The sequence below is a fragment of the Diachasmimorpha longicaudata genome, chromosome 3, assembly GCF_034640455.1.
Source record: "Diachasmimorpha longicaudata isolate KC_UGA_2023 chromosome 3, iyDiaLong2, whole genome shotgun sequence".
Taxonomy (NCBI): Eukaryota; Metazoa; Arthropoda; class Insecta; order Hymenoptera; family Braconidae; genus Diachasmimorpha; species Diachasmimorpha longicaudata.
In genome coordinates this window covers 10,995,275-11,011,929 of record NC_087227.1, presented here as the reverse complement: position 1 = coordinate 11,011,929, position 16,655 = coordinate 10,995,275, and the positions used below count along the sequence as shown (strand labels likewise).

At 38.9% G+C, this 16,655-nt stretch overlaps 1 protein-coding gene across 1 annotated transcript in view; it reads right to left on the bottom strand.

Moving 5' to 3' along the window:
• LOC135160979 (probable G-protein coupled receptor Mth-like 1) overlaps positions 1 to 16,655 on the bottom strand; it is a 42,474-nt gene that overhangs the window by 6,554 nt on the left and 19,265 nt on the right. The window contains exon 5 of the mRNA XM_064118193.1: positions 1,583 to 1,767. Within this exon, the coding sequence (XP_063974263.1) occupies positions 1,583 to 1,767 (185 nt within the window). The remainder of the gene's footprint in view (positions 1 to 1,582; positions 1,768 to 16,655) is intronic.

Here is a 16,655-nt window from a genome sequence, read left to right as displayed (position 1 = left end):
GGCAACCCATAACAAACATAAGTGAATTATGTTCCAGTGGGCCCGGTATCCCGTGGGCTACCCGATACTTTATGGTCTTCACGGTTAAACTCGATTAGCAGTACAATCCTCCCCCGTCACCTACCTATACTGTGATTTCCATAACCCATACTTGGGGACACTGATGTCTAGACGCGAGAATCAATCCCACTAATGGATGAGTTTTCATTTGAGGAAGGACAATTGTAAAGTTACGACTCATTACGATAATTCATGGCTCAGGGAGATTTTTTTTTTCTGTTATTTATAGAGACAACTCGTGTAGTGCATCATACCCTGCGATTTAGAGATTTCGATAGAGGGGAAAATTGTCATTCTCGTCGTGTCTCGTTTCGTGGCATTACCAATATAGGCCCCTCTAATAGATCAACATTGAAGCACAAGCTTCGGAGCATCCTAATTGTCAAGAGTTACAGAGAACTACACGAAAATTATCCCAAAAATTAGCCTCCCTTGATTTCCAAAGTGTATTTTTCCCTTAGAATAAAAATCCAGTCACTTATTTCACTGCAATAAACGCGTAAATAAGGGAGTTTGCGGTAGTGGGAGTGATCGTTAGGGAAATTATAAATTATCCTTGGGCTATGACTATCTGAGGGGTGAGTAGTTAGGTGGAAAGGAGATGGAGAATTTCCGAGCAATTTATTTCGGATTATCGGACGGCCTAAGTGGTACTACCTGGTCTCTCGAACCCCTTCACTCTCACCCTCCTCAAAATACAGTTTAATGCAATTATTTTGATTGAACGATGCAGGTAGTCTCTCGAACGTGTTCGGACAAGCTCTCTAGGGGCGATCCGGGTGGATGGTAAAGGGCGACAGGGAGAGGGAGATGAAGTATGCATACTCTTCACGCGTAATGAAACGCCTAGCTGAATTATGGAATGGCAAAACCTCACAAATGGATTTGAATTAAACTTGGGAATATTATTCCTTCACCCCCCAATACCCAGCAGATTTGTGCCATTATTCATAGCTTGCACGTGTTTACAAACGTGTCCTTAACATTTTTCATCGCATCCTCTTCATCGTCTGACGGGAGTTATCAAATTGACGAGTTTTTTTCTATCAATTTATCAACCTGATTGAACAGTCAATTTATTGCGAATTGAATGGTACGTTTGGTAACTGTGACAGAAATAAAATTTATCATAACATTTACTTTGGAACAGAATAGTGTACTGTGATTGAATTTGAAAAAAAAAACTTCAAACTCAAGGTGTGAGGATATAGTCACAGTTGAATTGATGCGTTGAATGATTTTTCTCTTGTCATCTAACGGAGTATTTAATCGAACAATCGAAGCGGAATTTCCACTCGAATAATACAAGTAAAAGTATATTTTCAGAAATCACTATTCTTTGTCTCATTGTCCTGCCACCATTATATATTTTATGAGCTTTTTTCTTCATAACCGATTAAATATACTGTCTTGATATCTTACTCCCTTTGTCTCTTGATCAAGGGATGTGTTGAAATGACAACAATTCAAGGTTTTAGACCACCCCATAAACTACATTTGAATTCATTTCATTTATGCTTACCATAAAACCAGCACTGTTTCTCGCCAAATCTTGGACGTAAAAATGTATAGTTATCCTGAGCTGGTAGATGATCGAGTAGAGCAGCGAGTCCAGCAACGAATAGTGGACATCCCCAGGCATAGCACGCATACACTCGAAGACGTAATGTCTCCTGGCCCTTTTCCAAACTTGCCGGTCTTAAATCACTGCAACAGACAATGGAAACAGGAATCCATAAAAAGGGCGACGTGATAGTAGATAAATAGAGGATTACAATGAGTGAAAATACGATAGGTTTGAAGGCAATGGAAAAAAAAACAATACTTGTCAAGAATAGTTCTTCTAGATTTTTTTATAATTCCATTTATAATTTTGCAATCCAAGTGTGCAAATCTTAATTTTTTTACTACAGATGCATTTTTATTACGTGATGGTCTATGGTGCTGGCATAAACACTCGAGGCTTTCAAATGTTAATGAAAATGCGAAACCGATATGGTATAATTTATTCCGTGAGGGCGACGATGAGGATCGAAGGGGAGTGGATTTGCTGGGGATAGAGGAGGAAGGATTGTAGGTTTGCATCATCAACCTCGGTTATGAGAGCGTCAAATTCTCTGCATCTGGCTTTAACAATGACGTCAGGGGGACATGAGAGGATTTTATGATCTAAACCGTAAAGGGTTGTGTGTGTATGGTGATGCCTACAAGTACCCTAGAATTCCGTTAATAAACGTTGCTCGATAAATTCCATTGTTTCCTGATTGCAGAAATAGCTCCATGGAGAGTCTTTTTTCGTATAAATGTGGGAGACAATAAAATCCGATATTTTAATACCAACTTTATGGTTAAAATGGCAAGGTGATGGATAAATGTGGACTGTCATTAGCAAGTGAGAGACGTCTACCTTTTCAAAGCCCATGACAGTGTCCCATTATCGAAATATTTGCAAAATTACGAGTGATAAGCGTGGTAACTTCCACCGCTGTTAAATATTTGAAAACCTTCGGTCCTGTAAGCCTAGGGTTGAATAACAATGGAAATTATAACTTTCCGACATTCCGTGAGTTCCTCATTCTCCTATTTTTCTTCAGATAAATTCCAAATATCAGAAACTAATGGGTTGCAGTGAAAGTTTTTGAATGACTCATTGTTTTGGATATGTATTGAGTAAAACACAGTGGTGATCCCATAAGTACGTGAATATTGAATATCACCCTGTGCTGCGAATTATCGACTGTTACGCCCCCTGTTTCTGTAATAGAAGGGTTTGCCTATTCCCCACAGTTCGTCATTTCCATAACTACAACCTTAGTTTGTACCTTCTTAGTGGGTTGAATGCATAATCGTACCATGTCATTTGCTTAAACTATCGTCTTCGCAATTTTCCTTTTTCCTATCTACTCTATACTGAATTTCTAGAATTACATTCATGTGGACCCTTCCTCATCACTTATTCAAGTCTTGATGATAAACAGGAGCCTCTACTGTGGGATAATAATGGACATGGGAAAAATCGAAGACATTGAATGTCCATAATCTTCTTGGATTATCAAATACCTCTTGATATACGAGTTCATCTTCGTCCAGGTTCCTGAAGCTTTCTCCAAATTTCGAAGAATCAATCCTTCCAAAGGTGTTCCCTGGGGCCTAGCAATGTGTTTATTAAATGCACCCAGTGCTGCTTAGGTTTCCAAAGCTGTGCCCTGGAGGGTTGAGGAATCTAATATCATTTGTGAGGAGTAATTTTTTTGTTTGAGAATGTTCCACACGTACATTGCAGCACGTTGGCTTGAAAGGAAATTTTTTTTCTCTTCTGCAGCGTTGGTTGAGAAAAAGTGGTTGAGATATCAGCAAACGAGCACACGCTCTAGATGCAATGACTATAATTACAGCAGTTGACAAGAAGAGGGGTAAAGGGTAGGGAGGGGGGGGGGTGGAGGGGAATCGGGGGCGTTTCGTTGGACACTGCAAATGAGTACAGAGCAAATTGAAGTTCTAACTGGCAAAGTAATAATAGCTCCAGTAACTTCTTCACTTTTCTCTTTGCCTGCTAATTATTTAAAGTCGTATTTGACTTACAGAGTAGAACTTAATATTTTATTCTCATAAAAAACGAGAGAATTGAGACAATAAGACTACTGGGCGCCGGACAAAGTCGATTTCTTGAACGATAAATGCTATAAAACAAAGATTGTCCGGAAACAGGGCGCCGAAGAAGGCTCCAGTCGGGTTCTTATTGAGGGGTGATTATTTTGTTTAATACAAAGGGTCAAAGAAGCTTATTTGACAGGCATTATAATTTTACTTATGTATAAAAAAAATATCGCAAACAAGGCAGCTTTTATCGACTTAAAAAAAAATCCGAGATTCCGTTCTGAGATTATGCTTTTCTTGTAACTCAATCAATTCTTCTTGCTTATTGATTGATATCAGCATGAAAAAGGTGAGAATGTAACTGAGAATTGTCTTTCCAGGAGAAAATAGACATTCAAGAAGTAACCTTACTTTTTGCAAGCATTACAACACTGAAATAAATGACCGCAGGAGAAATACTGAGGTTGAAAAAAAAAAAGTATGAGAATATTTTCTGAGATTGGCTGAGGCGTGACAAGATGAACCAACAATAGACGATCGATTTCAGATGATTGAGGGAAGAGAAAAGTAAAGTTTTTGCCAGCGCTTCATGTATTTACAAAAAAAAAATTAAATAAATGGCGAACGGAAAAGAAGAGGGTAAAATAGTTGGAGATTTTTCGTAAAAGAAAACTTGTTACTGGAACAGAACCAGTGACTTTTTCTTGTTTCCGTTGGCGTCTACGCTCCTCCCTTTCGAAGAAAAATGGAGAGAAGAAGTGAGAAGTTTTTTTTTATTGTTGAGATACACGCATATCAGATATCGCCAAACATTACCTCCCCATTGTCATACCGGTTCCAATGTATCGATTCACTGAATGCAGACATTTGCCATCAATTTTTGATAATTTGGAAAAACTCATGGAAGCTGACATTGTATTCTAATATTTCCCTTGAGAAGGACCTCTTGTCTGCCCTGACATTCTAATTTTCAACATATTCAATCACGATGTTCTAATTTAATTCTGGAAAGTTAAAAAACCCAAATCGCTTTACCATCCTCCAGTTTCAAATCCTTTGGAATTGGTTAATTAGCTCCTCGGTACTTTACCAGTACCTCGGACTCTTAATCCGGGGCTTTCCTAATGCCTCAATGTAGAGACCCCTAATCCAGGACTTTCGTAACAATTCAGTACGCAGAAACCCTCTTCAGTATGTACCTTTCCATTACTTCTCCAAGTCCAGTTCTCTAGACTCGTGCTTCACCTGAATAGCCAATCAGACACCTTGGACCTTTCCCCAGCCCATCATTCCAACTGCAACTATCAATGACCAGAAAACTCCAACTCTTCTCCGCATTGATTTTAAATTATTACTCATCTAATAAGCGAGAAAATTATCTGAAAGCTCTCCTAAATATGCCAAAACATTTCGAAAAATTGAGAGAGCATTTAATACAATGGCCCACATATTATTATTATGAATTATTTACCCAGCATTTAAATATAACGTGAATAATTCATTAATTGAATGAAGCCATCGGCCTCACCGAAATGTATGCATTTGGCAGCACTTGATGAGATATTTGCCAACTTTCATTTGCAGACAACCACTCCTACTACTGAACAATCGACCATTTCATCCCTTTATTTCTCCCCACTACTAGCATCGTACCCTTTCGCATACCCATGGATCCTTTCACAAGAATTCCTTTTGCCGGATGTTTTTCAGGCGTCTCAACGACACCACCCCAATGGTTGGGAGAAAAAGGGGGGGGGGGGGGAAGTGAAGAGGTGTCAGAGGGGGATCGGGCGAATGAGGAGAATGGGGGTGAAGGGGGTGTCTCGGAAGTCTCGAGGACTTTCAGGGTATGTCTACTCTTCCTCCCTCACTCGTACCCATGGTGACTACAGACCAGAAGCAACAACGCACGACTGAGAGGGTGTAACTGTGGTAAACAGAAAATCTGTAATTTTCATCGGGGATATTTTTACCTGTCAAATGTCCCTAGAAGTTTGTTGTTGGACGTGCAGTCTCAGAATACACGAAGAGGAAAAAATCTCTTGCAGAAGAGAGATGATTTACGGAATTTTCTCAAGGGTTTTTCTCGAAATCGTCGAGTACGTGGGGCAGATGGAGGGATGAATATTGAGAGACAACTCGAGATATTATTTTTTTCACGTTCAGTGATGACGAGGAGTTGTTTCTATTGTAATAGTCGATAACGCTGACAACGTCCGGGTAGAAATTCAAGCGGAGATGCGGCTGTAACTCCGTTCAGACGCCCGAACCGACTGCTCAAGTCCCGGTTTAACTGTATAACAAACCAGGGTTCACCGGAGGAGACTATACTATGCAACATGGGGATTGAATATAAAAGGAAAAATTGAGACGACTATTTTTTGTGAATAGATTTTGCTTCGCTCGACTGTTTCTCGGTGAAATGAATGGGGGGGATTCCTCACGTCATTAATCTCTCTCCTCGCATCACTCAATTCTTTAATCCAAAAGGGACGTGATGAAACATGTCTGCGTGCAAAAGTAAAATTCAGAGGGATTTTTTAAAAGGTTCTTTGTGCTGCCTGTGAGTTCACTTTGTTCCTAAAAATTTTTGTATCAAATTTCCCTCGGTAGTAAAAAAAATTCTATAGAGTCATTTCCATATTGTCCATTTGGATCACGATTTAATAATGGTCCGTGCCTTAGGAATAGGTAGATTTGAATGTTATCGAGGATATAGGACACGTGGTAACACAAGGCCACCGTCTGCGAAGGGTTGATAATCATACGGCACCACTGCACATGTGTTCCCTATACAGCATGTGTGGACCGTTGTCAGACACAAGCAATATGTGGATTCAAGCCACCCAAAGTGACCGTCACATCACTCCAGAAGTTGGCAATTTCAATGTTTGCATTTATCAGTCCGAAAACTTGTGACTCCTGACCTCACAAGAAAATTACACGCAGAGAGATGTTCAGTAAAAATTGCCGAAGGCTCCGAGAAAATTTCCTAACGGTTCAGTTAAATTTTTGTTCAATTAAATTCACTTAAAGATTATCAGCATTAAATTGCAGGTGAGAGTATACGACTCTGATGGATATCCCATTACTGCGCAATTCCAAGTTTCCTCACACCGAATTTTTTTTTATCTTCTAGTAATTTCCCACTCATCGTATAAACAACCACGCAAAGATAAATTTGACGTGTAATAAAAATTACAAATACGACGTACAGAAACGTCGTACGCACTACGTCGTACAGTGTACGTCAGATTTGTTGAATTTACAACTCCATAAATTTCTAAAATCAAATGCAGCATTTCCACAATTCAATTTACGCAGCGTAATAGTGAAATGGAGGAAATTAGGACTGAGTTATTCACTCATGATAATTCATTCAATTTAGTGAGCCGTTAGAGACAATACCATGACATTTTTTACCCGTAATTCTGAAGTATAGGGGAAGGGTGGAAATTTAGGTTCGCAATCATTGTCGAGGGATTTCAAGTGAGTGAAACTCCTTGGCGATTGGCATCAGTCCAGTCGACTAAGTTATCCAGTTACAGTTTGTTGAATTTTTCAATGGTTTTGATGGCACTGAAGTAATTCTATCCAACGAGAGTCTTATTACTCCCGGGAGTATCGTCCTTTCCAAGAACAATCAATGCGATTAGGAAATAATCCCTGAAATCCACTCGAAACTCCAACTCTCGAATTCTTCAACTAGAAAATCTAAGGAAAAAGAATGCCGCATATTTGCAGCACACCAAGAAAGGAACGACAAAGTTTGCAAAAAAAAAAATCGAAACAGAAAAAGTCGAGACGAAAGAAAATTTGCAGTAGAGGAAAGAACGAAGTGAAAAAAGCAGAGAATCTCCCGTTAAAAGTATGTGATCGTTACTTGTGCTCCGATTAATTATTCTCCTCCTTCCACTTCCATCAATTTAATTAGTAATCAGTCTCCGAATGAATTCGCATAATTTCTTTTTCCAAGTGATCTGCACATAACCGTAATCTCCTGCTATCAGATGATTACAGAAAAGTATTCAGTGCTTTGAGGAAGAAAATTTTCGGGCTTTAATACCTACGATATGAAGCTGAGGACAAACAGAAGGGTTGGATGGATGTATGGATATATCATCGGAAATATGAAAAATATATTTTCCCATTCTAGGGGCATCGAATGATCCTCGGTACAGCCATGTGTGCATCTGGCTCGAAACTAATCTGTCCGGACGTATTTCAGGGTGTCTGGCAGTAGCTATTTTCGGAAAAAAATAAATAAAATGAGCAGAAAAAAATCTTGAACTTTGATTCACATTTGTAACTTCATTCAACTGTAATGCATGTTGAGAAATTACTCGTACCACTCGATGAAGTGTGTAAAAGGTGGGGGTTGATGGTTGTGGAAAAGGATGGGAGATGAGGAGAAGGGAATGGTGTAGGAAACTTGAGGAGAGACAAGTATGAAATTGGTTGAGAGTATAGACAGACACGCCTACGACATGTCCAACTCAATCAAATTCCCCTTTCCACCTTTTATCCCGTGTTTCCAATAAATTCCCGTGGTTGTTCCCATTGGACGATGAAGTCCCCTTCATTTCTCCGGTTTAAATCGTTTTTTGATTGTGAACTACTGACGTCGGTGGTCGAGTGTATTAGAGGCAAGTTGATTGTGTGAAAGGGTGTGAGTTCGATGAGATGAGATCTCAAGTGGGACCAGATTTTTTTTTTAACGAAAAGGCTCCAATGAGCAAGGGGGTTGTTAACAGAGAAATCCCCTGTATCGGCATGCATTTCCTGTGGTTTACCATGATGTTCTATGGGAGAACAGACAATGGTACAATGCAAAATCTACAGCCGCATGCACAGGGCCTGAGGTCATCCCAAATAAGACCCAAAAAAAAATTCGAGGGCTGCAAGATGGGGAAAAATTCTCCCTTAAAAATACTCTTATCAACAAGAAGACAATTAATCCATCGAAAATAAATGTCAATTATGGAAAATATAATTGAACTTAATTCAATTATGCACCCTTCACATTAAATTGGAGACTGAGAAGGGTTAGATATGCGGAATAAAAAAAATATCCAAAGGAAAAACAATTAGAGGGACACACACTGGTGTGATATTTGGATTTTCATCGGTATATAAGCTTTCCTGAAGTAACAGGAGGTTTAATTAAACTCAGAGGACCGGAAGGTGCCTCAGGAGTGTCCCCAACTCTTCCCTCCAAATATTCAAATCAGAATTTTAGATTTAAAGGGACCGGACGGGGAATCAGAAATATCCATTGGCCCTCTTCATCTAATTTTCATTCGTATCTGTCGCTTCACATTCAACATCCCCTACAGCAAATACGATCGAACTGGCAGCAGATGGTCGAACCTGCTCTCCTACCATGGCAAAGAGGAAGAAGATGAGGAGATGGAAAAAAAAAGAGGTAGTGAACGGACAAGCAGACGTGCAAAACACCAAGGTGCTCGTGGATAATTACGAAAAACAACATGAAGCAGAGGAAGCATGGATAAATAATTATGAAAAAGACCGTGGAAAATCAGAGGACTATTCATCATAGTCAGATGATGAATTGTCTTAGTCTTGAACGTGTAGCTTTAGTGCCATGCTACAGAGAGAATCAATTAGTGAAAAATTTTCGTTCATAAATTGTAAGCAAAGTTATGGACTTTCCTCTCTCTTCTACCCGTCTGTCCGTTGAAGAGAAAGCGCCGACATTCAAAAAAAAAATAATACTCAGTATTTTATTCAGGTGGATTATTTAGTGTTGACATCGATGCGTATGACCTTGATTCTAATACAATTGGATTCGAAAAGTTTGAAAGTTCCCCTGGAGGTCTGCAAGTTCCTGTTCTCGATGCGCAATTGATTATTGTTTATCAAGCGTTTTTATACCACTGGGATATACCATTTTCAAGCCAAGTATTGTATCCATCAAAGTAAAACAACGAGTGTTTGGTAAAAGGATGAAAAAAGTAGGAAATCCCAGTTTAGAAGGTGAATATAGACCGGTGCTTATAGATTGTTCTTGAAATGTCGATGATAAATCTTCAACGATCGAAGCCTGGCTTATATCGCTGGATATTCTTGGCAATTCAAACTTCAACATGTGCACCTATCAACTAAAACTGAATCAATGATTGTTGAACGAAAGCCTAAGTTAGGTATGACCCTTCCCTAACTTCCTAGCTGGTAGACGGTCTCCCAAATCTAATCAGGAACTAATGAACCAGAATGAACTTGTAGATGGTACATGAAACTTGTCATGTTTGCTAATGGGCCGATTCTTGTTCGTAATTTTCCAAAAAATCTTGCGATATCCCAACTCTCATGGATGTTTATCGATTATTGTAATTCGATTCCCATTAGGTTAATGCCTCCGTAGAAATATCGAGCTTAAATTAGATTTATGAAGTCCTGGTTATCGAAGGCGACAGGGTACAGTGAAACTGGATATGTATTTGTATCGAGATAAAATGTTGATCAATAATTAGAGGGGATAATGTAGTGCAGTAGTGGGGTACGAGAGCTTCGTTAGATCTTCCTTATTTATCATTTCCTGGCAATTTTTTTTGTCTTCAACTTATTCTTCAGCTGGCACCCTACCACTTGGACTTGCTGAGGCAAATATACGGGATGTGGGGCCTCTAGTGCTTCCTAAACGTATCGTGTAACGCTTCAAGGAAGACCCTACCGACTACACTTGGGCTATTAGAAAGGCCCCCCACTATACATTTCTCTCTCTCTCTCTCTCTCTTGATCGATCTTGGATATCGCCAGACTTACTGCTGTTGCTGATGTTGCACTGGCTGTCTGCCAGAGATCCATTTCCAAGGCCACTGAATTTTTTTTGTTCTTCATTGCAATGAAATGGGGTTTTTTACTCCAGCAAACAGTGAATGCCAAACATTATGATGCTGCAAAAATCTTAGACAATATTCAGGAAAAAAGTTTAATGTGAAAATGGAAACATTATGGGGATTACTGACGCGATTCTCGCTGGCTGCCAAGAAAAACGAAAAAAATGGGTTTTACAATATTCCCGGAGCCCTAGAAAAATCGAAAATGCACTCAGGAATCGATTGCCATTTGACATTCGCAAAAAACCAAGTCATCTGTGCTTTTATCCGTCAACTAACAATTTCTGCATTTACATTCATGTGAATTATTAATACAGACACGACAATCCTTTCGGTTGTGGCTTGCCGGCCATTGGCCTATTCTATTTATGCCAAACTATACTGAAACACTCGAGCTACAGAGCCAGAGATGCTGAAGCACATAGACATCAACAAAGCTCGTTTAAATTGCATCTAACTTTCGTCCACTACCATACGTTTACAGTCGTTAATAAATGGAAATTACGCCGATATCGTATGCGAGGAGGATTTACGAGAAACTATTCCAAATTATTCAATAATAAATCCTGGGGAATTGGGGAATGGGGGATTCCGAAATTTCGGTCTTGCATCCTAGAGAGGCCGAAGTTTGGCTGAGATTGTTTGAGATATCCGTGGCGGAAATCATTAGCGGATGCTTCACAATGGGCTGTTGATTATACACTGGAGATGCTGAATGCAGAATTCAAAGATTATTACTGGGTTAGGGCCATTACTTAGCTGACCAGGAGATCCTGACCTAAACGATTCTAATGAAATTGAACAGGTGAGTATTGATTCCATATCGACTGTTAGACTTAACGAAATAACAGGTACTTTTTTTAGATTACCGGGGCAGGTGGCTTAGACTCGAAAATAGAAGGTATTACCCCAGCAAGAGGTGTACAAGCTTTGCTTCAATGTTAGCACCTAGACTGGGCGAGAAGTAGATCAATTCTCGAGAGATTACATGAAACCAAGTTACGTTGCCAAGTATTGGCTCAGAAAGTCCAACGCATAGTCACAACTATTTATACCATGAGGAGCAATCACACCTGGAGGAAAAATTGTTGACAATTATTTTCAAATCTATCGATGACCCTGAACCCAAACTGAATTTCTTCCCTCCGACACTTCCCTTGTCCCCGGCCCCGCAATATCCATCAATTAACCGCGATTACGATTTAATTAATTGAAGTATAATCAGTACCTTGATAACTACGGGCTGGGGTTCAGGTACACTGTAGTAGGGTATAAGCTCTTGCCGGCAAATTGTCGGAAAGCTTGGGATTGCGAGCGAAGGGTAGTGGTAAATCTTCACCATCCCAACCATTCTATGACCGGCTATCCTATATATCTATACCGTTTCCAGACGGATAGCAGTCGAATTGGAATGAAGGTACAACTGTGCAGAGAGGGGAATGGAAAAGGATGTTAGGGGAGTGGCGTGAACAGCATGGAGACTTACGCCAAGTTGAAAATCTAGTGAAGCATCGTTCGATCAATCAAAATCAGAAATCACGGCAGTGATTAATGAATCCCTTCGTTCTCTCTGTGGGCCGTATTAAAAACGGGGGATCCCATTTACGTGAGTGTATCATGCATGGCGGGAGAATTTAAATTTCGAAAAAGTTCCCGGGAAAATTACAAACAGCTTGGATTCGAGTGTTATGGAAATGAAAGGTCTGAACTCGGCTTTTCGTAACTTTCGATCAACATTTGTTGACGTAAACACGGATATCATGTTTCGTTAAATGAGGGAGAGATAGAGGAATCTAAAAAAAATTAATTATTTTTAGGACTTGAATGAAAATAACTTCATTGCATAGTGGGAGGATATTTCCGGCTGTTAACTCTATTTCACAATCTATTTAGTTCCCTTGTTTACGCTTATCATATTGATGGCAAGCACTGTGAATATTAATAATTTGAACTTAGGTCAACAAATAGACAGCAACTGATTCGACTTGAAGAAATCGATCCCCAGGAATTTCGTTTCAATTTAAAAATAAAAAATTGATCCCAGATCCACGGATTAAGTCGTAGCAGAAAACAACAAAAGTGGTCATTATTTTATTGAATAAAACAACAGTTAATGAGGCACATCCACATGAAACTATTTCGTTCTTAATTTTCGGAAACTCCCGCCACGCGCAGTCCGGATGCTTTTATTGAGTGGTATGAATATTTCTGTGGCCCACGCTCATTTCATGGGTAAATTAAGTCATTATGAAAATAGGGATGTCATTTTCGTAGAGCGGACATGCTCATTTTTTCCCTGAGAAAGTGAAGAATAATAATTTTCCGGGGTAAATAATTTATCTAATCATTACAATAACTTGCAATCATTTATCAGTATTGGGAGACAATTATTGAATGGTTCCTCTCCCTTGTCCTTCAGTTCTCTCTCTATCTCTCTCTCAGGAAATGTCATCGCTATCTGAACTTGATCATTAGGATTTCTGTCCTTTTCTTAATTGCGGTAGTCATAGATTCGCTAGTTCTTCTACCTCTTCCGTCTAATAATTTCTGCAATCTTTGCCATTTTCTCCGATTTCACCGACTCCCTGTAATTACTTCGTTCAATTTCCTTAACAATAAAAATCTTATCTTATCCCAATGACCCAACGGATTACGATATTCGCCGAGAACGTACACATTGTGGCATAAGATGATGCCAGGGAAAAACATATCTTTTGATGTCGTAACCACATGAATTTTGGTAGAGATTTTTGGGGCGGGGCAAATTTATCTGTCCGAGGTACAATCAATGGATAAACTCGCTGGCGTGTCCTGAACTTTGCGTCCTAGGGCGCACTTGAACGAGCTCCTGTGTCTGTACCGAAGGCCGTTTATGGCAGCATAGGGGGAGCAAGCTTTTAGGATTTTAGCGCAGTCATCTAGGGGTCGGAAAATGCTTATGAAATAAATAAAATCTATCGGAGGGTAACAGTAATAGGAGCGAATGATGACACAATGATTAATGATCTTCATGTCACTGAAATTCGTTGAAGAAGTCCTACGGAGACTGTAGAAGTCCAATTCATTCTTTAATTAATATTTTATTGAATTAAGAATATCCGGATTTCGTGTTTTGGGGCTTAAGGTAAAATTAATTGTGTCTATTGTTTTGGTTATCATTTTGGTTGGTTTTCTTGTGGATCTGAGATCGAGATTATCTAATGTGGCCCATGGCCGGTAATCTAACCGTCCCGGTAGGGTCTAGTTGATCCCGTTTAATGTACGTCGCTGATCACCGAGGTTGAGCTGAGATAATCATAATCCCTGGCTTATGCATTTCGTGGGGGTTATTGGAATCACTGGTGCGGTTCGAAGGCCATGTAAATGAACCAAACCCAATCGTCTACATGAATTACTAGGGATTACTTTCGGCTTTATTAGCGTTTCGATTATAATGATACACCAATAATTCTCCGGAAAGTGACAACAACGAAAAGTGCATTCGCACGAAGGAAGAGTCAACTCCTTTGGGACAAAAAAAAATTGTACACGTAAATAATTAATTCTGATTATGAATCTCAATATTCTAGAATGCAACTCTAATTAACAAACGAATTTCTCATGGAAAAGTTAAATGTTACAACTGTTATCCTCTTCCACTGCTTGCTTCACCACCAGAAATATTAGGGTAGAAAGTTTTGTCATCAATTCAGGATAATTAATATCAGATGCTGCCATCTAATTAAGAAACTAAATGAAATTAAGAGAGATCTATCGTTGCATGAATTTTTTCCGACTACTTAGCGAACAACAAGGGAAAAAAATAACATGGGAAAGAGAAATGAATAGAAAAAGGGGAAAGCTTTCAGGGAATTGTCTCTACGAAGGTGGCTAAAATATAAGAGAGACTTCATCTGCAACCAATCCATTAACTCCCGTGTGTGATACTTTTTCTCTGCATTTCGAATATTTTTCCGCCTAAATTAGAAAATTCTCTCTATTCTCTCATATTTCCCTGTCACTATTGATGACCAGCAACGTATCAACATTATTTCATTTTTTTTTCCTTTCCCTGAAGAATGTCCTGTTCGGGTGGCGAAATAGCTCATCACACGTGTTATCTTTTTCTTTATTGTCACGGAAATCATGGTCTATTTTGCAGCAAGATTGATGGGTTTTTCCCCGAGTGTGAAGTCGACAGAATCATATAAATGGAAAAATCCCATCGCGTATGGATTCGAAGTATATTATGGAGTGCCAAATAGCGACTTTTTTTATGTACAAGCAGGTACCCTCTCATTATAATTGCACGCATGGAAAGATATAAGGAGTCACTTCAGAAAATGAGACAGTATTTCCCTGCGCAATTGTGATAATAGTTCCTGAAATAAATTGCCTCTCTTTCTAGCTGTTTTTTATTGGATAAAAATTAACTACGTACTTCATGCCCTCATATATGCACTCATTGCAATGGACCATTGCACTGTCTACCATAAAGTTTTTTATGTACCGACCTCTTAAAAAAGTTGGAATAAATTTTTTAAAATTCTCTTTCCACTTTTACGGTTCAATTCTAAAATCTCCATTGAAACCGCATTTTTTTCTCGAAAGATAGACACGAAATCCTCGTTTTCAAAATCATAATCTATTTCCAGTGTTGCATATTATGTAACTAAGAAGTTTATAATTATGAAAAATTGCGGTGTAAATTAACTTCTTTTCACGGAAATTTCTAGTCTTTTGTACACCCCATACAATAGTACAATAGTTGTCTTATGGGAAGAAATGCACTATTGTTATGAAAAATATAATTCCCGTGTTATTACATGTGCGAATTTTTTATAATTTTTTAATGAATCTTTTTTACAAAGCCAACAGGGTTACGAACTCATTCGTCAGAAATGTGACCGTTATTTTATATGTCATTAATTTTTTTTCATTCTCTTTATTAATTCTGTTGGCTCCATACAGCTTCTGAATGGATCTGTAGCAATACTTCTAGACCGAATGCCCCGCGGAAAATATATTCGGAAAAATCCCTCCCGAAAGCGGCCGTCCTCCGGAAAATACTTCCTATATGTACGTTTTCCATGTCGCTTCTTCTTTTCAACGTCATTTAATCAAATATTACATAATATAAAATAGAAAAGAACATCATCTTTTATTATATGTCTTTTCAAGTCATTCTGGGGAGCTTATCCTCGAGTTGTAGGAAGACGGGTGCGCGTATGAATGTTCCTTCATTCACGGATTGCCTGTAGGATTATCATGCGCAATGCACGAGGGAAAGTCTCGTTTACACCCAAATCTCTCCTCGCACAAGTCACGAATAAACCCCCAGAGACGGAAATAATCGATAAAAAGATAATGTGTGGTTTTAAAAAAAATTAATTAATCTTCTCTCACTGACGGCTGATTTAAAAATTTGGGAATTTGCTCGATCCGTTCCTTCAAGGGATAAATCTATCACTTTTCGATAGGACTCCAAATCGAAATCTGGATTTCGCAAATTGGGAGTTGGAAAATGGAAAATTCGTGACCTCAGAGCACATACTGTGCGGTGCAGAGTGATTGGTACAGTTTCATACGGTTCGTAAGTGAAAGGTTTAACGCCTATGTCATGTACGTTGGCTGCTATATCGTTTCGAAAATGGGAATCTAGATGTCAGAAATGTATATGTTGCACCTTTATTTTATATTTCCAGGTGCCCTTTACACTGGTAAGAAAATTTGTCGGAATTTCCCGCGAGAAAAACAGGAAATTTTCAGGATGAGTTATTCAGTGTCACTGTATCCTAAAAATTAATAGTCAACTGTCGCTGAAATTTTTTTTTTCTAACGTCGCAGTTCAACCCAAATAAGATGTCTGGTGGTTCGGTTCCGTCTTCGAAATCGGAATTCAAGCTTCAAAAAGGCGTATTTCACGGTTGAGATAAAAACAAAGCGTCGCGTACGTTTCACTAAGCGATTTCACGCTCAAGGAATCGTAATTTACGCTCTCAATCGAAAGATATTCTACTATTTACTTATGCGTAATTTACGCCTCCACTTCATCCAGTATAATATGGTGTAGAAGAAGAAAAAGAGGACTTTAAAGGGCGTCTAACACGAAAAAAATTCTAAAATTACAAAGAGTAATCATCCAATTAAATTTTAATT